Source organism: Mirounga angustirostris, unplaced genomic scaffold (genome assembly GCF_029215605.1).
Source record: "Mirounga angustirostris isolate CCGP_5_RB_7025 unplaced genomic scaffold, mMirAng1.0.hap1 SCAF_13, whole genome shotgun sequence".
In the NCBI taxonomy this organism is placed as follows: domain Eukaryota; kingdom Metazoa; phylum Chordata; class Mammalia; order Carnivora; family Phocidae; genus Mirounga; species Mirounga angustirostris.
In genome coordinates this window covers 53128784-53148674 of record NW_026991721.1, presented here as the reverse complement: position 1 = coordinate 53148674, position 19891 = coordinate 53128784, and the positions used below count along the sequence as shown (strand labels likewise).

General features: G+C 56.3%; 1 protein-coding gene across 8 annotated transcripts; it reads right to left on the bottom strand.

The window, feature by feature from the left end:
- Positions 1-1430: 1430 nt before the first annotated feature.
- On the bottom strand, positions 1431-19496 carry LRRC32 (leucine rich repeat containing 32). 8 transcript variants are annotated; one of them, XR_010406973.1, is made up of 5 exons: positions 19316-19496; positions 14225-14315; positions 7783-9732; positions 3328-3562; positions 1431-2206 (listed from the first exon to the last, which is right to left on the bottom strand). XR_010406973.1 is itself a non-coding variant. In XM_064576896.1 (4 exons), the coding sequence occupies exons 2-3, from the start codon at positions 14309-14311 to the stop codon at positions 7828-7830; spliced, it is 1992 nt and encodes a 663-aa protein (XP_064432966.1). In that variant the 5' UTR covers positions 14312-14315; positions 19316-19496; the 3' UTR covers positions 1431-3562; positions 7783-7827. The 8 variants fall into 8 exon arrangements, 6 of the variants coding, with proteins under 6 accessions (XP_064432966.1, XP_064432965.1, XP_045750436.1 ...); XR_010406974.1 differs by having other exon boundaries at positions 1431-2183; XM_064576896.1 differs by having other exon boundaries at positions 1431-3562.
- Positions 19497-19891: the final 395 nt, after the last annotated feature.

The following is a 19891-nucleotide window of genomic DNA, read 5'->3' as shown; positions in this document are numbered from 1 at the left end:
TCAATAGACAAACGAGACTTTGGAAAACATTTGTTACAAAAGTGCTAAAGTTGAATAACTACATTGTACAATGAGGTTTACACCTTGACAAGGAAAAGATAACAGAAAAATGGGCAAAGGACAAAAACGGGTGATTCATGGAAGAGTTCATCCAAATGGCAAACAAACAAAGGAAAAGCTACTCAGATCCAGCAATAGGGAAATGTGATTTAAAGTAACAATGGGTGACCACTCTCCAGACCACTCTTTAGCTATTACCTGCATTTCTGGCAGGGAAATGCAAAAAAGATACTCTTATAAGTTGTTCATGGAAAGGTGAAACATTACTGTATTTTTTAAAGGTAAGCTTTATTAAAATCATCTATATCATATATATAATATCTATCCCTTGATCTAGAATTTTGCTTTAAGAACTTATCTGACAAAAGTACAACTCCCAGAGATATGGGCATATGAACAAGGATGTTTTTGCAGTATGTTTACAATGGCAAGAAAAGATTAAAAAGTGAATGTCTCTCAAGTGGTAAACAGCTGAATAAATTATGGAATATTCACACTATGGAATATTATGTACTGTCAAAAATGAATTAGAGCTAGGGTCGCTTGGGTGGCTCAGTCCGTTAAACGTCTGCCTTTGGCTCAGGTCATCCCACATCGGGCTCCCTGCTCAGCGGGGAGTCTACTTCCCCCTCTCCCTCTGCCTGTCTGCCTCTCTCTCTCTCTTTCCCTCTCTGTCAAATAAATAAATAAAATTAAAAAAAAAAAGAATTAGAGCTATATCAGTTTGCTTGGGGGGGGATTTCTTTGAAGTACTGTTGAATAAAAAAAGTAAGATGCAGGAAAATGTATTTACCATGATCCTGTTTTTATAAAACAATGATACATGCATGTGTATTTGCATATAATTTAAATGTGTCTATCAATGATAATTATAGAGAAAACACACAGAAGGTGTTACTAAACACACATAGATATGAGAATGTTTCAAGTTACCTAGGATCAAAGAGGAGGGTTGGTGCAAGCTAATATGGGTGGTGCAGGAATGGAGGAGGGAGCCAAGCCCATGTTGCCTGCCCCCACCCCCGCCCCTCCCCCAAATTACAAAGCAAGGGCCTTTGGAAGGGGACTCTTACCCTGTGGCCTAGCCCCTTTCCCCCCACGATGCTTGACTCCTGGGACCCCTCCTTTGGCCATCCCTCCCACCAATCTATATGTGGCCTTCCATATTTTTCTCCATGATTCTAGAATAGGGCAGCCAAGGCATTGAGAGAGAGAGAAGACAGAGGGTCCCAGTGTAGGCGGCCGCTTTCAGGACATGAAAATTGGCCTCAGGATCTAGAGTGTGGTTCTTACTCTCCTGGGCATTTTGGCAAATCCACAGGAATGAGGGCAACAGGCGAAAAGGACTATTATTAATCCACTCTCTCATCTTTTTTTTTTTTTTTTTAGGATTTTCTTTATTTATTTGACAGAGAGAGATAGCGAGAGCAGGAACACAAGCAGGGGGAGTGGGAGAGGGAGAAGCAGGCTGCCCACCAAGCAGGGAGCCCAATGCAGGGCTCGATCCCAGGACCCCGGGGCCATGACCTGAGCCGAAGGCAGACGATTAACGACTGAGCCACCCAGGCGCCCCTATCCACTCTCTCCTCTTAAGTCCTCCTCCAGGCTCGGCTTACAGCTGGCGTCCTCAGAGAGGACATCTCAGTTACACCTCCCCTTCGTTTCCCCGCATAGCCATTCTGTCCTTATCCGTGTGTGCGTGTGTGTGCGTGTGTGCGCGCGTGTGTGTGCCCACGGCCCCGTGTGAACATCCGTTTCCTCCAGCAGACAGCGAGTACAGCGAGGGGCGGGACCTTGTACGCCCAGCACCTAACGTGGTGTGTAGCAGGGGCTTAAGAAAAATAAATGTCAGTTGAATGTAGTAATTCACTTACTCATTTATTCTCCTCTTCATTGACTCACTCTTCCATTCATTCCTTTATGCATGTATTCCCTTATTCATTCCAGAAACATGTGCTATTGGCCAGTGATGTTTCCCCTGATCTGGGTCTTCCACTTTCTGGGGTGGCTTTTGGTGTGTGCGGGGTGGGTGTGGTTGGGACATGACTGCAGAATTTCAGGAACACGTCCACGACTTGGATGAGTCGGAAGCTCTCCAGGGAAGGAAAGAAGATTCCAGAAGGCTGGAAGGTTGGGGTGGAAGGTGCTAAAGAACCAGAGAGGACAAAGTCGGGAGACTCCTCTCTGCCCCGTCCAGACCCAGGTTTGCTGGTTCCCGTTCGTTCTGCCTGGGAAGAACCTCTCCCCACCTCCGAGTGTTGAAATCCTACCCTTCCCTGCCTGGCCAGCCCAGATGTCCTCGAAGTCTGCTCTCCTCCAGCTGGAAGGGCCGCTCCCTGCTGCAAACAATCTTCCCGAGCACAAAATCTGGACCTCCCTCGTGGCGCTGACCACTTCCCGCTTGTGATGAGGTGTGGCCTCGCCTTCCACCCAATAGGCAGAGGCCCTGTCTGACTGTTCCCAGGAACCCTGCGGGGCCCAGCACAGAGCGGGTGCTCAAGCCACTCAGGCCTAAAGAGTGAACAGCACTGTGCTTTTGGTGGGCAGTGATTATGACCCCATTTTAGGGATGGGGAAGTGGAAGCACAGACAAGTGGCAGGACTTGCCCTTACGGCCAAAGCAGAGCCTAGACTTAGCCCTGCGTTTCTGGTCCCAGAGGCAGGGATCTTTCCAGGGCGGCTTGGTGGGAGGTGGGAGGAGGGTGGGGTGGGGTGGGAGCTGGGTCCTGAGAACCAGTGGGCCAGAGAGATTTGGAGTTCGAATGGCCAAGTTCAGGAAAAGCACAGCTGGGGAGGAGCCAAGGTATTTATTATGCTTGGTCTCCCGCTCCAAACAGAGCTGATGGATGGAGCTGCTCCAGTTCCTATAAACAGCTCTGGCCTCCCTCCCTTCTGCCCCTCCCCACTCTGAGCCACCACAGCCCCAACTGCTTCTGGGTTGGGGGGGGGATTGGTGGAGACGACCAAGGGAGGGAAAGGAGAAGTGAAGAGTCAGGGAAGGAGGAAAGGAAGAAGATAAAACAGGGTCCCAGGGGCAAAAGAAAGTGATGGGAGGTAGAGGATGTTGAGAGAAGATTTTTCCTTTGCCTCTTCACTGGCCAGGCTGCCCACATCCTGCATCCCCCCCTCTGTGTCCCCTGTGTCCCCTGCATCTGTCTGAGAAGCCCGTTGCCCCCTTCTCTTTCTGAGGGCTGATCTTAATCCCCATAAGTGTTTAAGTCCTGCAGGGTCGGGGTCCTGCATTCAGGAAACCTTTTCTGAACTCACCTTCTGTGTTGGTTCACAGGCCCTGGGGACACAGAAAGGACTCAGGTAGAAGCTCTTAGTCTGGTGGCAGATGAGGCAGGGATCTCCACCGCTGTGGCCCACAGCAGCCTGGGGCTGTGGAGGGAAATGAGGGCAGACTCCCCAGAAGAGGTGGTACAGGCCAGAGTTGAAACAGGAGTTTGGCAGGTGGGTCCGGGTAGGTGAGACATTTCAGATGGAGGAGATGGGAGAGAGCCTGGTGTTGGGAGGTGGGGAACCCCATGGTCAAGACCACTGACTCTGGAGCAGGGCATACCCGGGTTCCAGTCTCAGCTCTGGTGCTTTACCACTGTGGGAACTTGAGCCTCTGTTTCTTTAAAATGAGGTTGATAATAACAGAAATCTCTTCAAAGATGGCAAGAATTACATATAACAATGTACATCAAGTGCTCAGTGCAGGGCTGACCCGGAAGTGGTCACTAATTGTCAGCTCTGAGCACAGGGTTGGAGGTAGCCAGAGAGAGATGGACCGCAGGGCCCTTGTGAGCTGCCTGAAGGACAGGGGCACAGACAGCAGACTGTGGCTCCTGGGCCATGTTGTGGGGGGGTGACCGCCCAGGGGACTGAGAAGTCAAGGCAGCTAGTGGGCCGTGAGTGCTGCCTGCCTCCCCTCCTGCCCACCAGGCCCAGGAGCCTCCAGGAGTGCCATAGCAGCTTACTGAGTTGAATGGGCTGGATGACCCGGCACCGCAGGCTGAGACGTGGGGAGACGAGGGCCTCCCCTCTCCCTGGAGCCTGCCGGATGCTCTGATGATCTAGTTGGCAGCTGTGTCCATGTTTGGCTGAAAACAGGAATTTCTGCCTTGCTGGAAGTCTTGGCCAGGTAAGCAAACTCCCGTTTGCCAGGAAAAGGGGTCAGGGACCTGGTAGACTCCAGCTGGTGTGGAGGTCCTGGGCTGAGCTCGGCCATGCTATTGCCTTCCCTTAGGCCTTCACTGAGCACCTACTGTGGGCCAGGCCACTGAGTCACGTGCCTTCTCACCCCCAGCCCCATCTATGAAATAGGCATTTAAAATTTTCCTTTGGAGTAGGAACTGGGAGGTGAGAGGTCAGAGCCCGGAGAAGCTGCCTTGGAGAAATCTCCACGATGTTTGGGGCTAGAGGAGGTGGAGCATTACTGAGCTGGAACCTGTGGGAGAGGAGGCAGGGAAGAGAAGATAGGCACCCACAAAGGGGGTAATGTCTGGGTGCCAGGCAGCTGAGAAGGGGAGACAGGGCCACAGGAGGATAGGCACAGGGGTCTGCAAATTGGTGGGTGGGGGAACTCCCTGCCCTCATGACCCCACCTCAGAGGCCCTCACCCGCCCCCCACCCCCACCCCCACCACAGGTGAGGTGGCTCTTGTCCCTTCACCCAGACCTCATAGCCCACACCGTCACCCTCCAGTTCCCTTCCAGAAACCAGGCATGCTCTTCTTCAAGGTCAGTCTTGAACTGCAGCCTGACCACTTGCTCAATTCTCTGGCCCCTGGGAGACCTTTAGCTCTCCAGCTGGGGAGGCCTCTGGGTATCAGGTATCAGAGCTGGATGCTCAGGGCTGGCTGGGGTTGGAGACAGAGATATGGGCATCATCAGAGCGACGGAGTGGTTACGACAATGAGGGTGATGACATTCCTGAGGGAAGAGGGCCTGGGACAGAGTCCTGGTGATTACCACTCAGATGCCCTGAGGAAGATGAGCACATAGCAGAGTCCGAAAAGGAGCGGTTTGAGAGCAAGATGGAAACCAGTGGGGCGGGGGTGCCTAGATGCCAAGGAGAGTGTGCTGAGGGGAGGGCATGGGGGACAGGGAGGATGGGGTGAGAGACCCCCGCAGCTGAGGGGTCAAGGAGGTCCAGTCTGGAAAGAACACAGAGTTCAGCAAAGGATATCCTTGGTGACCTCAGCCAGGGCAGTGTGCAGGGAAGGGAGGGCAAAGGCACGTGGGGTGGGTTGAGAATGGAGGGGAGGAGGAGGGGGCTACTTCACCAGCAAGTAAGGAGGAGGAAAGGGAAAGTGGTTTAAGGGTCTTTTTACTATTTTTCAGGTAGGCAAGACTTCAGCACAGCCACGGTGTGAAAGGAAGACGTGAAGAGAGAAGAGAGGCTGCAGAGGGAGGCCCCAGAGGTGGGCAAGACAGATAGCACGGCTTCTACCATGAGGCAGGGGGCTGAGCACAGAGAGAAGGTGAGAACAGGAGCTACCCAAGAAGGAAGGTCTGGGTGGGGTCAGGACCCGTTGAGTGTGAGGGTCAGAGGTGTGGCAGGGGAATGAGGGCTGAGGCCCCATGGTCCAGGGTGGTGAGGACCCAGAGCCCCAGTCTCCCCTCAATGGGGTTCGCCATGAGCATTCAAAGACCGGGATGGAAGTAGAGGGAGCCCAAGTGGACGCAGTGATGCCAATGATCCGCGGCAAGGAGGAAGCTGGCAGGCCACACTGTTTCTCCAAAATTATATTTTAATACATTCATGTGGGTTATACAAAGAGCTGGTCCCCAGGCGGGAATTGCGGCCTGGCTCCTTGAGGTGAGAGCAGCATTGTGTAGTGTTTTCAAAAATCAGGCCTGAAGGGGCCCACACCTTGCCCTCCAGGCCTGGGGAAGAGTGTTCTGGGCAGTGAGCACCTGTGGTTGTGATTCCAACCAGGACTGGGTCCACCTGGCTGTCCCACACGCCACCAGGGCCCCAGGCTGAGGCCAGGACACCAGCTTCTAGCCCCGGCTCTGCCACTGACTCCCTGAGTGCTTGACCCTCTCTGGGCCTCAGTTTTCTTGTCTATAAAACGGGGCAGAGAGAAGGGTGTTTTCATTGTCTCACACTTTACCAAGCACCATCACGAGCCAGACCACGGGCCAAGTATGGGTAAGATAGTGCAGACAACAACAGAGGCTCTTGGGCTGGCCCCAGGGCTTCCTGGACAGCCCATGACTCCAAGGGCATGGGGAATAGGGGGTTATATCTAGATGGGCTTTTCTACCCACTTTGGTGGGGGGAAAAGTCCCTGCATGACAAGGACCCGAAAGCGTTTGGAGCCAGTGTTATCTTGTGATAGGGCAGCTGGGAGAGAAGGCAATCACTCAGGTCCAGCCCCCAAGTCCCCTTCACACCCCCAATGAGGTCTGAATCCACTTGGGTCACGGGCTTTACCACTGGCTTGTGAAGCTCTGAGCAAGTGCCAGTCTCTTCCTCGGCCTCAGTTTCCCTATCTGTGCGATGGGGAGGTTGGATTCCCCGGTCTCAAACTCCAGACTGTGCTCAATGGAGGAAGAGGGAACGCAAGAGCAAAAGGTGAACACACACCAGTCTGCAAACGAGGGAATAGGGGAAACTGAGGCAGAGAAGGAGGCAGCCTGTGTCTGCCTGCCCAGGAGAGAGGAGGGAGAGGAGTGGGTGGGGATTGCGGCACGGGATGCTCCCAGGCCCTGCTCCCTCGATATGGGGCCATTTCCTGTCCACCTAACAGCCGACTGCCCCCGCAGTGGCAAAGGTCAGGCCGGGGAGACAGGCGGATTTGAGCCTGAATCTCAGGTCTGGCATTTCTTAGCTGCAGGACCCTGGGGGGAGAGTTCTGGAGTTCTTGTAAAATGGTTAATCCCCACCTCAGAGGGCTGTCCTGAAGAGGCAGACCTGTTCCCGCTGCCGGCAAGCCTGGGGCAAAACAGAACCGGGTACCTAAGGTCCTAACTCCTGGCTCACCAGCTAGGGTGGGGGCGCTAGGGACGACCAGGGCACCTGCGTTGGGGGCCTAGAGCAGTACTGGGGTGAGTATGCGCACCCCGGGAGTGCTGGGCAGGGAAAGAGCTAGTTCGGAGCAGGAAGTGGAATGGTCGGCCCTGGGGCCAGAAGCCCAGGCTCCGCAGGAACTGCTGCAGCCCCGTAGCCGGATCCAGGACCCACTCACGTGGCTGCTCTTCCGCTCACAAGCTCTTCGTGCGCCAGAGAAGCTGCAAGTCAGCATGGGAAGATGTGACACACAGTCCGCTTGGGCACGTCTCAGACAAGTGTCCCTGGTCTCGCCCCTGCTGCGCTCTGGCCCTGGCGGGGCAGGACCCTCCGCGCCAGCTGGGGCTGCAGCGCCCCGGAGCCCTGGCCTTCCACTCTGCGCGGTCACTGCGTGGCTTCGCGACCCCCTCCCCCCCAGGACTCGGAGCTGCTTCAGGGCAGGGGTGTGTCTCCTCCACCGGAGCAGGATGGGGCACAAAACAGATGCCTGGCCGAGATTTGCTGATCGGGCAGGTCGACCTCGCTCTCTGTCACTCCTGAAACTGGCCAACTTCTGGCCTCCACAGCCGGACCACACGTGTGGCCTGGGAAGTGGGTCGCCTACCAGGACAGCAGCACGTGAGGAAAGGAGCCCTGGGCTGGGATGTGGAGACCCCGTGTGACCTTGGGTCAGTCCCCCCCCCCCCCCCCCGGCTGGGCTCCAGCTGCCCGGCTCACCTGGGCAGGTCTCCCGGCTGCACCGTTCTGCCGCCCCCGGCTTCTCTAGGCTTTGTACTGCTGGCCGAACTTCTGCCGGCGGACACAGCAACAGGTGGCCAGGGTGGTGAGGAGGATGGCCGAGACCAGCGCAAAGGTGAGGATGATGATGAGGTTGACGTTCTTGAGCCCCCCCTTCTCACAGTCCTCGGGGCGCACGTGGCTCAGGGCCACCTCCTCCTGGGAGCCGAAGCGGCAGGTCAGGTCCTGGGTGCCGTCCACGTCCACACGGCCTTGGTGCAGCTGGGCGGCCAGCCAGCCATTGCCGCAGCAGCTCAGCGGATTGCCCTGCAGGTAGAGGCGCCGGAGGCTGGGCTCCAGGCCACCCATGGCGCTGCCGGGCAGGAGGCTGAAGCTGTTGTTCCTCAGGTCCAGTACCTCCAGGGACACGGCCTGCGTCCAGGCGGGCAGACGGCTCAGGCGGTTCTCGGCGAGGTTGAGACGCTTAAGGCAGCTGAAGCAGGGCAGGTCCACTTGCAAGACGGCCAGCCCGTTGCCTTGCAGGGCCAGGACCTCCAAGGAGGCCTCCAGGCCTGCCAGGGCCCCTGTGACCACGTCCAGCCCGGGGTTCGCAGAGAGGTCCAGCTCGGTAAGCGGCGTGTGGAGGAAGGCCCCCGCCCGCAGCCGCTCCATCTCGTTGTCCACCAGGTTCAGGATGCGGAGGGAGGAGAGGCCAGAGAAGGCCACACACCCCAGGGCTCCAGGCTCCCCCGGGCCCCCACAAGGCCTGACCCGGTTTCCCTGAAGGTTCAGCCTCTGCAGACTGGCCAGGCCAGCAAAAGTGTACGGGGGCAGGTCCTGCAGGGCGTTGTCCTGGAGGAGCAGCGTCCGCAGGGACCCCAGCGCTCTGGAGGCCAGCGCCAGCGTCACCAGCGCGTTGTGGCTCACGTCCAGGTGCACGAGGCAAGGCAGGAAGCCGGCGCGCAGCACCGCAAAGCCTCGCAGGCAGTTCCGACTGAGATTCAGGAAGCGAAGGGAGGTCAGGGGCTCCAGAAAGCCCTCGGGGACCAGCTCGATCTCATTGTAGCTCAAATCCAGATTCAGGAGCTGGGAGAGGGGGTGGCTGCTGGCGTTCCGGCTGGGGTTCGAGAAGGGCAAGGCCGACCAGCCCTCAGAAGGTGCGTGGATGCCCTCGCCGCCCTGGGGTGGCCCTGCAGGGAGCCGGATGAGGTTGTTGGACACGTTCAGGTAGATGAGGCTCGGGAGCGCGGCCAAGTCGGGGAAGTGGAGCAGTTTGTTCTCCCGCAGGTCGAGCCAGGCCAGCTGATACTCGGCCCGGGGCTCGGGGGCCGTCTGAAAGGCCTCAATACTGTTGCAGCTCAGGTCAAGTACTCGCAGCTGCTGGAGGCTGAAGTCGGAGATGCAGGTGAGGGAGTTCCTGGAGAGATTCAGGTGGGCCAGGTGGGGCAGGGCCTCGAAAGCACCGTCCTCGATGTCCATGAGCACGTTGCTGTGCAGGTCGAGCCGCTCGAGCGCAGGCGTGCCCCAGAAGGTATGGCGGGCCAGGCGGGTCAGGCTGTTCTCGGCCAGCGAGAGGGCGCGCAGGGCGGGCGCCTCCCCCAGCAGCCGCTCCACCAGGCCACTGTACAGGCTGTTCCCCGACAGGTCCAGAGATGTCACACGAGGCAGGGGGCCCAGACCAGGGGTGCTCAGCACGGTGCCCGCTGCCAGGCGGTTACGGGCCAGGTTGAGGTGCTCCAGGTGGGGCAGGGCCTGGAAGACACCTGTCTGGATGAAGCTGATCTCGTTGGTGCTCAGGTCCAGGTGTCGAAGGGCCACGTAGAAGCCCAGGGGTGAGGCCAGGATGCTCCGCAGCTGGTTTCCAGATAGGTCGAGGGCCTCGATGTCCCGTGGGAGCATCGAGGGGACCTGGAGCAGGCCAAGACCCTGGCACGAGACCTCCTTGTCGACCTGGGGTGGGTTGGGGAGGACAGGGAGAGCAGTGGGACTACAGCATGGGGTGGAACCAGACACACCTTCTAGGAAGGATGCCTCAAGCCCCTCCCCAACCCCAGCCAGGCTTAGCTAGGCTTCTCCTCTGGCTCCCAAGGTGCTCCACATTTCTCCCCCCGCAGCCCAATCCTCCCACATCTGGACGATCCCTATCTTGCTCCCTGCCCCCACCTCTGGCACTCAGTACTATGCGGGGCATCAGAGAGGGACTTAAGAAAGTTTGATGGATACACAGACACAGAAAAGACAGATATGAAGACAAACGAACTCACAAAACACCCTATACTGACTATTATCCAATTTCACAGGAAATTGAGCCATATATCGCCTGGAGGGACCCCAAGCCAGTGAACAGCAGGGTCGAGCTGGAACCTCGGGCCTCCTGGGTCACATCCTGGGTTCCTTTTATGGGCCCAGATAGTTAAATTTACCCAGCGGCTGTTACACCAGAAACCATTTGGGGAGAAATGTTTCCAAAATGCAATTTGCACTCCTCTCACCGGTTTTTATTTTGGCCTCCTACCCTCAGCCCTCATTCCAGCCCTCATTCCATGGGGCAGAGCTCCGGGTCCCGGTGCCTGCCTTTCTCGCCACGGACCCCCAGCTGAGACCTCCTTTCTGCTGCTTCCACCTGCCCCACCTCCATCAGTGGGCTGGCCCTCCATGGCCTGGTCCAGATTGGCCCCTGGAGATGGGAGTGGGGGTAGGAAGCCGGGGGAAAGATGGCCAAGGTCCCAACCCACATTCTTGGGTGACAAGACTACGGTTTTGCTATGCAAGCCTCACCAAGTCCCATTACCACTCCAGGCTACTTGTATCCAGAAAGCAGCACCCTTCCCCAGCACCCACTCAGCGTTTTACATTTTATTTAGCACGTTCAGGCCCATGGTCTCCCTGGAGCCTCACAAGAGCAAGAGCTCGCACATCAAATATGATCACCCTTCTGTTCAGAAACCCAAGCTCAGAGAGGGTGGGGGGGCTCCGGGGTCACCCAGCTGAGGAGCAGCAGAGCTGGGGTTTGAACCCGTATCTGTTCACAACCAAAGGCCAACTTCATTCTTCTAAGCACATGTGCCTTCCAGAGCCTGATTTTTTTTCTGTGCAAATATAGTCTCCCTCTCACCTTTTCAAAGACCCCAGGAATCCAGCCTTTCTCAGGAAAGGGTCTGACTTCCACAACCACTCAGCTCAGGCCCACTCCCGCCCTGGGCTTTCTACATCACCGGCCCCTTCTGACCCCTCCACCTGCCTAATGCCTGGCAATGGCTAAAAGAAAGCCTTCACTCTGTGCTACTCTCTGCTTCCACCCCTCCCGGGCAAAATCCAGGACATTCAGCAGGGTTCAAGGCTGTTTGTGGCTCTTGCTGACCTGTCCTCTCTCCACCCAACCCACTCCCACCCCACTCCAGCCCAGCGCATATGCAGTGACCACACCTGACCACTGCCCTCTGTGCCCTCGCTCACCTACCTCTGGGCCTCCTCCCTGCTGTTCCCTGAGCTGGTTATCCCTCCCCCTCCCCCCCCCCAGGTCTGCAGGGGAACCTTGGTGTTTGGTGTACTGAGCCGGGCAGGTGGGGCCTCCTCTGGGCTCTCACCACCCCGGTGCTCCCTCTCTCATAGCTTTGGCCTCTGATTGTGACAGTCTGTGTGGGTCCTGCCAGGCAGGGAGCTCAGAGCTAACAGGGATTGGTGTGATTGGTGTGGATACCTTGGACCTGGCCCACAAAAGGTGCTCAGTACATTTTTTTAATGAATGAAAGAGTCACGGACATCACTGGCTTAGTAAAAGACTCAGGGATTGAATCAATCACCTCTCTGAAAGGAAAGAAAAGAGACAATCCATGTCTTCTAACTGACCATTAGAGTAAAAAGACTCTGGCTCCCCCACTTCCCTGATGGGGAGACAGAACCTGAAGATGGCAGTGACCTGTGCAAGGTCACAGTGAGTGGCGGAGGGCCCCCCCCCAAGCAGGAACACCAGCCTGGGGGTGCTCCCTGCCTGGCCCAGCTCTTGGCTTCCTCCCCAGAGCTCCAAGGGGAGTGCGGGAGAAGGGAGGGGGACAGAACTGCCTTCATCAGGCACCTGGGTGACTCTTCCCGCTCCTGATAGTCCAGGGACTTGGCCCTACCTACTCCAACCAAGCAGCTTCCTCGAGGCCTCAGAGGCCCATGGCCACCTGAGCTCCCCTCTAAACCACAAGCCTAGCCCAGCCACCTTGCCAGCCCTGCCTGGCTCTTGGCTTCCTCCCTCACAACCTCTCCACCAGCTCAGGCCACTGGGCATGGCCTCCTCTTCCCTCTCCTCAGCTCCCTGGACCATCCTGACTGAAGGAAGAAACAGCAAAAGGAATAGCAGGACCACCTGTCATGGAGCACCAGCTCTGTGGCAGGCTCCGTGGCTGAGTGCACAGAGCCCTGGCCTCGTTTAATCCCGGCACGTATTAGTTACCCTGCTGAACCCCGGGGTGAGCTTCCCCCAGATTAGTCAGAGGCTCCAGAGTACCAGCCAAGTTCCTTTCCCTATTGGTGCCAGCCGAGGACCCAGGCTGACTCCTTCTACACGGTAAATAGTACCAGCCAGCATTTGCTGAGCATCTGCTGTGTGGGGGGCACTGTACTGGGATCCACGAGACCCCACACCCCGTTTCATCTCCGCATATCAAAGGCTCCCAAGACACCAGCCCCTGAGAGCTGAGCCAGGACACAAAGCTGGCCAAGCCCAGGGCCTAAGACTTGCTTTCTACTCTGGTGCCCACAAGGCCCAGTGGGGGCCGCTGGTCGGCAGGGCAACACCGGGCTGCCCATCCAGAAGGAAGCTTGAAGGCCAGGGCCGCTCTCAGAACTCTTTCTAAAGGTGCCCATGGCTCCCTGAGCTCGGAGCCTCCAGCATGACAGACATAGCCAAGTTCAGCGCTACCCTTGACAACCTGCTACTCACTCTCTCTGGGATGCCAGGATGCCACTGCCCCCATTTTTTTTTTTAAGGAAGGAAGAGGACTTGCCACCCAACTCCATTTGGCCTTCTGTGCATAGAAGGGCAACAGGGTAGAAAGAAGTACCGGCAGTGGCCAGCATAAGCTCGGGAGAGCTGGGTTCATGTCCTAGCTCTGGGACTTCCTGTCTGTATGACCCTGGTGTGTCACATCTCTTCTTTGAGCCTTGGTTTCCTCCGCTGAAAAGAGGAGTTATTTGCAGGATAAAAGGAGAGAAAGCCTTCAGTGTGGTGGGGCACCTCACGAGCCCTTAGTGTGTGGCAATTTCTTTTTACTATTTTGAAAATGATCATAATCCCTGTACTGATCTTCCACAGTAGTTCAGAAAGTGCTTTCCTGCCTATCATCCACCCAGAATCCAAAGCTCACCCAGCCTCCCTCTGCCTGTGGGCTGGTCCGGGCCCTTCACCTCTCTGAGCCTCTCTCCCCAGGCAGAATGTGGCGCTGCATTTGGGAATGTCTGAGGCCTCCTCTGCTGATTATTCTGGGATCTGGGAATCTCAGAAGGGCTCTGAGGAGCAAGAAGGGAGGTGGTAACAGCAGGGCATGGCCAACCCCAGGGAAGGGCTGCAGGCCCCTGCCTCTCAGCACTCCCAGAGGCAGCTGCCCCACCTGTGTCAGAAGCTTCCAGTCCCGGCTCCAAGTGGGGCTGCTGGAGGGCCTGTCGCTTCCCCAGCCCCACTCCTGCCTTGACCTCAGTGACTGCCCGGCCTTTTAAGGGGACCTACGTGGTCCCTTTTCCCTGTATCCTGCAGGGTCCCAGTGACTTCAGGGCTAGTCCCCCTGGCCAAGGGTAAGAAAAAGGGACAAAAGTAAATCAAACCTTGTCCCTGCCCTGAAGAAGTTCTTGGTCTACCAAGTGAAACAGGCTTGGACCCATTCACCAACTACCCCATGTGCTCAGTATGAGAGTCCAGAAAACGGCACACAGAACCAGATCAGCCTGGGAGGGGTCGGGCAGGGCTCTCTGGAGGAGGCAGGATTTGATCTGGGTAGCAATGAGTGAGAGGCATCCCATCAGGGAAGCAGCAGACGGGCCCAAGTCAAGGACCTATTAGGAAAGGGGATTTGGCCATGAGGGACCCGGCTAGACCACCCCAAGTTCCCCACACATACATATATTCTAGATCACCCCGAGGGTCCACTGCCCTGCAGGGGCAGCTGGGGGAAATAGAGTCCAATCTCAGTCCCACTGGTCCTAGTTGAATGCCCTTGAACAAGTCGTCTAACCTCTCTAAACTGCAGTTTCCAACTCTATAAAATGGGAATAATGGTACTTACTGACAGGATGAAGAGTACATCAAGTATTTAAACATCCTAGTAGGTACTCATGAAATGCAAGGGTTAAATGCATTAAATGTGTTCCCTTTCCTCTTCTAACTCCCCTGACTTCTGGCTTGTGGGCTGGGGCAGTAGACACCCTGGGGGGCTTATCCCGCCTGGGCAGGGCTTCTTACCATCTCACAGGGCACCTTGTCTCCCTGTTGGGAGGTGGCCAGGCCCTGGGTCAGCACGGCCAGGAGCAGCAGGATCTGGTGGCTCATGGCTCTGCAGAGGGTGGGGAGGAAAGGGAAACATTGTAAGACCCCTGGCTCCTTTCCTCTACCAGCCCCCATCGCTCCCATCCTGCCCGTGCCTGCCTTCAGCGAGCCCCAGATCACAGCTAGAGCTGGACCAAAGGTGCCGTGAATGACCGTGGATGCTGGGGTCTGCAGCTGACCACAAAGGACCTCTCGTGCCAGGCCAAGGAGCTAGGCTGTCACCCCAGGCAGCAAGAGTTTTGAAGCAGGTGGGTGACTTGGTCAGATCAGGGTTTCAAAAGACCCTACCTGAGGGAAGACTGCCTGCAGGGGGTGAGCGGGAGACAGAGGGACTCTAAGGGCTGCCTGGAGCCAAGCTCAGGGCTGTGGTGGGGTCAGGTGGGGAGCTAGGCCTCTGACTGCATTTCCACCCAGGTCCTAAGCAGGTCCCCCATCTCAGTTTCTTAGGCCCCAAACGGAATTCCTCAATCTCCCCACCCCTAGACTTTTATTTTGCCCTTTTTCTTTTGATTTTCTGATTCTGGAGTCCCTGCCATTGTTTGAAGGCTGGGCCTGGAGCCCTGACAGGAAGCCCCGCCAGGAGGCCTGCCCTGCCCCCAGCACTGTTGCTGCGGACTTCCCCAGGAGCAGGCTCCAGGCCCTTTACTTTCACTGAAGTTACCACCAGCGCAGGGGGCCACTCAGGCCTGCTGGTGTTCTCTCTATGTACAACCAAGGTGGCGTTGAGGGGGACCGCAAAGTCAAAGCCCAGTGCTGCGAGGGGCTCACTTACTGAGGACTTGGCCCAACTGCTAGGAGTACACATCAAGTCCCTTTCTTTCTTTCTTTCTTTCTTTCTTTCTTTCTTTCTTTCTTTCTTTCTTTTCTCTTTCTTTCTTTCTTTCTTTCTTTCTTTCTTTCTTTCTTTCTTTCTTCTTTCTTTTCTTTCTTTTCTTTCTTTCTTTCTTTCTTTTCTCTTTCCTTCTCCTTTTCTTTCTTTCTCTTTCTTTCTTTCTTCCTTCCTTCCTTTCTTCTTTCCTTCCTTCCTCCCTTCCTTCCTCCCTCCCTTTCTCTCTCTCTCTGTCTCTCTCTCTTTCTTTCACACCTTAACTGAATGCTTCCTCAAGTCTGGCTCTGTGTTGGGAACTGGGGTCACAAATAAATGCACAGAAGTGACCAGATGCATACAGAGTGTTCACGAGGAAGGACACATAAAGCCCTCCAAGAGCACTGGACTCAGTCACCCATAACTGACTGCTCTCTCTTTCCCTCCACTTACCTGCTATGGGACCTGTACAAGTCACTTCACCTTTCTGAGCCTCAGTTTCCTCTTTTGAGATTAATGCCAACTTTGCTAAGTTTTGGTAAACATCAAATGAGATGCATTGTATGAAAGTACCTTTACAGAGCCCTTATTATGCACCAGGCACTCTTCTCCATACTTCAAGGTATTAACTCACTTAATCCTTACAGTAATTTAAGGACTTGGTTCTATGATTACCATTCCCATTTTGCAGATGGGGAAACTGAGGCTCAGAGAGATCAAGTAACATGACCAAAGTCACACAGCTCACTAGTGGCAGGCCCACGCCATCTTTACCCTTAACCTCTACTCTAGAACGTCACCCACAGGTGCTCGATAAATGAGTGCTGAATTGCAACTCTGAAGGGTGCTTTAGAAGAAGAGGCATCTATAGGATCTTTGAGGACTGAGTCTTTGACTGTTGGAATCCCCTAGTGTCCTGGTGATGAATTTTAAATTAAGATGGTTACTCTGAGGCTTTTTCTGGTCCACACACGCCTGGGCCACAGTGGTGTCTTTTCAACCCCATTCCCTGGGTTCAGCTCGGGGCCATGGGCCCCCTGCCCACCCCATCCCCCACAGCTGCTCTTCTCTCACCTCCTGCATTCATAGGAAATTTGGTTCTGCTGTTTAAGCAGAACATCATAACCCATTTGAAAGCTAGTGTATTCAGAATTGAATGGAAACCTCCAGTGGGACCTTTACACTCCTTGGGGAGTGTGCCTGCCCACCCCAGCTCTTTCCCCCAGCTTCATGGCTGACTGTCTCCCCTCTCCTGCTCTGGCTTCTGGCAGCCTCTATTTCCTTCAGTTCTGTGAGCACCTTTGCATCGCCCCAAGCCTTCACTTCCTACGCCCTCTCGTGCTGAATGCCTCCTCATCCTCTGGGTCTCAGCTTAGATATCGCTTCCTCCAGGAAGCCTTCTCTGATTCCCCAAGTCTGGGTAGCTCATCTTCCAGGTTCCCACAGATGCTGAGCTTCAAGTGAGCACAGCACCTGAGCACTCCGTGGTTCGTTCCTCTGACCCCGGCTCCTAAGGGAGGCACCCCAGGGCAAAGAGGACTCACTATCTACACCACCGGGCAGGCCAGGGAGGCACTGAGAACTGACACAAGGTGACACTGGCAAGAGCAGTCCTTCTTGACTCTGTCTTCATCTCCCTGCCATACTCCTGCCCCCCCATCAGCAGGTTCTGTCTGTTCTGCCTGAAAAACAGACCCTGAGTCTGCTACCTCCTTCCTGCATTGCTGCCCCACACTGAGGCACCACCACAACCCTGGGTCTCGAAAGCAGCAACACCTGCTTCCACCCTGACCCCCTTCAGGTTGTCCTCCACACACAGCCAGAGTGACGTCTTTAAATCATATATCAGAGCATGGGTCTCACTGCTTGAGAACCTCCAATGAAATCCAGGCTTTACACAATCTCCTCCCTGACCACATCTACCATTTGTCCTGCCCTTACCAAATTCTAGCTTTTTCACCATTCCTCAAACATAGCAAGTGCATTCCTGCCTCAGGGCCTGGAATGCTATCCCCCAGATTCCCACACATTTTGTTTCCTTGCATTGATCATTTCCTGCTAATTTCTTTCTTTCTTTTTTTTTTTTTTAAGATTTTATTTATTTATTTGAAAGAGAGAGAGAGAGAAGGAGCAGGGGGACGGGCAGAGGGAGAAGAACAAGCAGACTCCCCGCTGAGCAGGGAGCCGGATGTGGTGCTTGATCCCAGGACCCCAGGATGCTTGATCCCAGGACTCTGGGATCATGACCTGAGCCGAAGGCAGATACTTAACCAACTGAGCCACTCAGGAGCCCCTCCTGTTCATTTATTTCTGATTCTATGAGAACAGGGGTCTATTAAGTGGTGCTCACCAAACATCTATTGAACAAATGGCGAAGTGAGGGGTAGAAGCTCTACTTCAGGGGGCTGTGAGGTCAGGACAAGGAAGGACCTGGATTGGTTCTGAACCTGAAGGCAGGGCTGCTCAAAGGAGCCCTCACTACGCCCCTCTTCCGCCTGTCAAATTTCACAAATTACCCCCAAGGTGGGCACCTGTGCATCCAGCAGAAGTCCCCGGAGCCCGTGGACCTCTGCCCTGGCATCTCATCTGCGGGCCCCCTTCAGTAGTGTCCCCGACTCGCTGTGTGGCCCGTGAGGGCCACTCACTTTCAAGAGGGAGGACTGTGGTCACTTAGACCCAGGCTTACATTCAGACACTACTGCTTCTGTGCTCCCTGTGCCTCAGTGTCCCATCTGTGCAGCAGGTCGCCTGGTGGCTGTTCTGCCACTGGCTTCCCCCAGCCACTGTGATGATGGAGCTGAGAGTGGCTGTGAAGGTGTCCTGGACACATCGTGGACAATGACCCGGAGGGCCGAACGGCCCAGGTGAGGCACGCTGAGGAGGGAGGCCCCAGGCCTGCCGACTAGTAGCCTAGGCAAGAGAAGGCAGGAGACATTTTAAGACTCTGACTGGCCTCCCAAATGCCAGAGAATATCCGTGTGTGTGTGTGTGTGTGTGTGTGTGTGTGTGTGAGAGAGAGAGAGAGAGAGAGAGAAATAGTGGGGGGATGGGGGAAGGCAATGCCTATTATACTATTATAATAAGGCTGTCCCTACTATTTCAGGGCATTAGACACTGTTCTAAGCACTTGATCTGTATTATCTTATTGAAGTCACAATGCAATAAGGTGGTTATCATAATTTCCATTTTACGGATGAGAAAACTGAGGCTCAGAAAGTGACTTAGCCCATAGTTCATAAGCATTTAGGGGGTGGGGGTTAGCCCGGGTCTACATGACCCAAATGCTGTGTTTTCTCCATTAGGTGCTGAGCTGCCTGCTCCCTCCTCTATAGAACTACTCTTACTGTGCCCAGGAGGAAAACAAGGCTCAGAGAGGTGACTTACCCAAAGTCACACAGGCAGTGAATAGCAGGTGGAGTCAGAATCTGGTCTGTCTGCCTCCACTACACCAGGCCAAGATCTCCCTCCTTAACCACCTCCAACGACCCCCACCCCCACCCCTATACACATAAACAGACAAGCTCACAGGGCTGGGCTCTGGGGTGCTCCTCTCCCTCCTCTCAGCCCCAGTCACCAGCACAGTAGGGTCCTGGGAGAGCTGCTGTGGACGTTCATACCAAGCAGTGAATCACTAAGGGCAAGCCCCATTCTGGAGACATGTGCATCCCACGGGGGAATTAGACCTTAACCCAAAGGAATGTAGCTGTGATGGCGGAATTTCAGGCAGCTCGGGTGGGGGTGGGGGTCCCTCACATCTTACCATTCATGAAGAAGGCCGGCTTCAGAACCCCTCAGGGAGAGGTGGGTGCCCCCCCAGTCCCCACCCAGAGATGGGCAAGCTATTTGGTGCGGTGGGATGGAAAGCGCCGGCCCGCCTGAGTCCGAGGGCAGCAGGAGACTTGGATTCAAATCCTGATCCGCCCTTGACTAGCTGTGAGTTCCCAGGCAAGTAAGTGCCGGCCTTTTGGCCGCTGTTTTCCCATCTGTCAAATAGGAACGCCGGCCTCTCCCTTCGCGGGAAAGATCAGCTGAGACAGGGTCCCGCTCGGCTCCGCGCGGGGAGTGGGGGCGGCGGCGGGAGGGGCCCACTGGGGGGCGGAGGGGGGCATCGGGATGGCCCGGCCGCACCCCGCGCTCTCCAGGGGCGCGGGCCAGCCGGTTCCCCGAGGGGCCGGCAGCCTCGCCCGCGGGGCGGCTCCTACCTGGCTCAGCGCGGCCGCCGCTCCTCTCCCGCGCAGCCCCGGCACATCTTGCGCAAACCTGCCCCCCCACGGCCCCACCCCGCGCCAGACCCCGGGGTCACGGCCCGCGGAGGCCCACGGCTGCTCCACTGCCCCACGGGAACCCGACCCGCGAGGGGGCGGCTCGGGCTCCAATTTAAATACCTCTCCCGCCGACCCGCCCCACCACGCCCCCCCCTCGGCCAAGCTGCGGGGTCCTAGCGCCCGGCCGGCGCGCCCCCGCGTGACTCGGTTTCTCCGGAACGCGCGAGGGGTTGAAGCATCTTTCCGCGGGAACCCCGGCTGGGAAGGGGCGGGGTGGCAGGGGGCGGGATGAAAGGGCCGGGAGGGAGGGGGGTCGCTAAGGAAGCGCGGGGCGGGCGAGGCCGCCCGGACCGCCGCACGTGCAGCTCGTGGCCCCGCGGGGTCCGGAGGGGCGGGAGTGGGGCGGGGGGAGCTCCAGGAGCCCGCAGGTCCGCAGAGGAAATCCGGCCTGGCCCCGTTTTCCCGTTGCCGGCGCCGCCGCACTTAGGGTGAGCAAACAGGAGAGGTGACGGC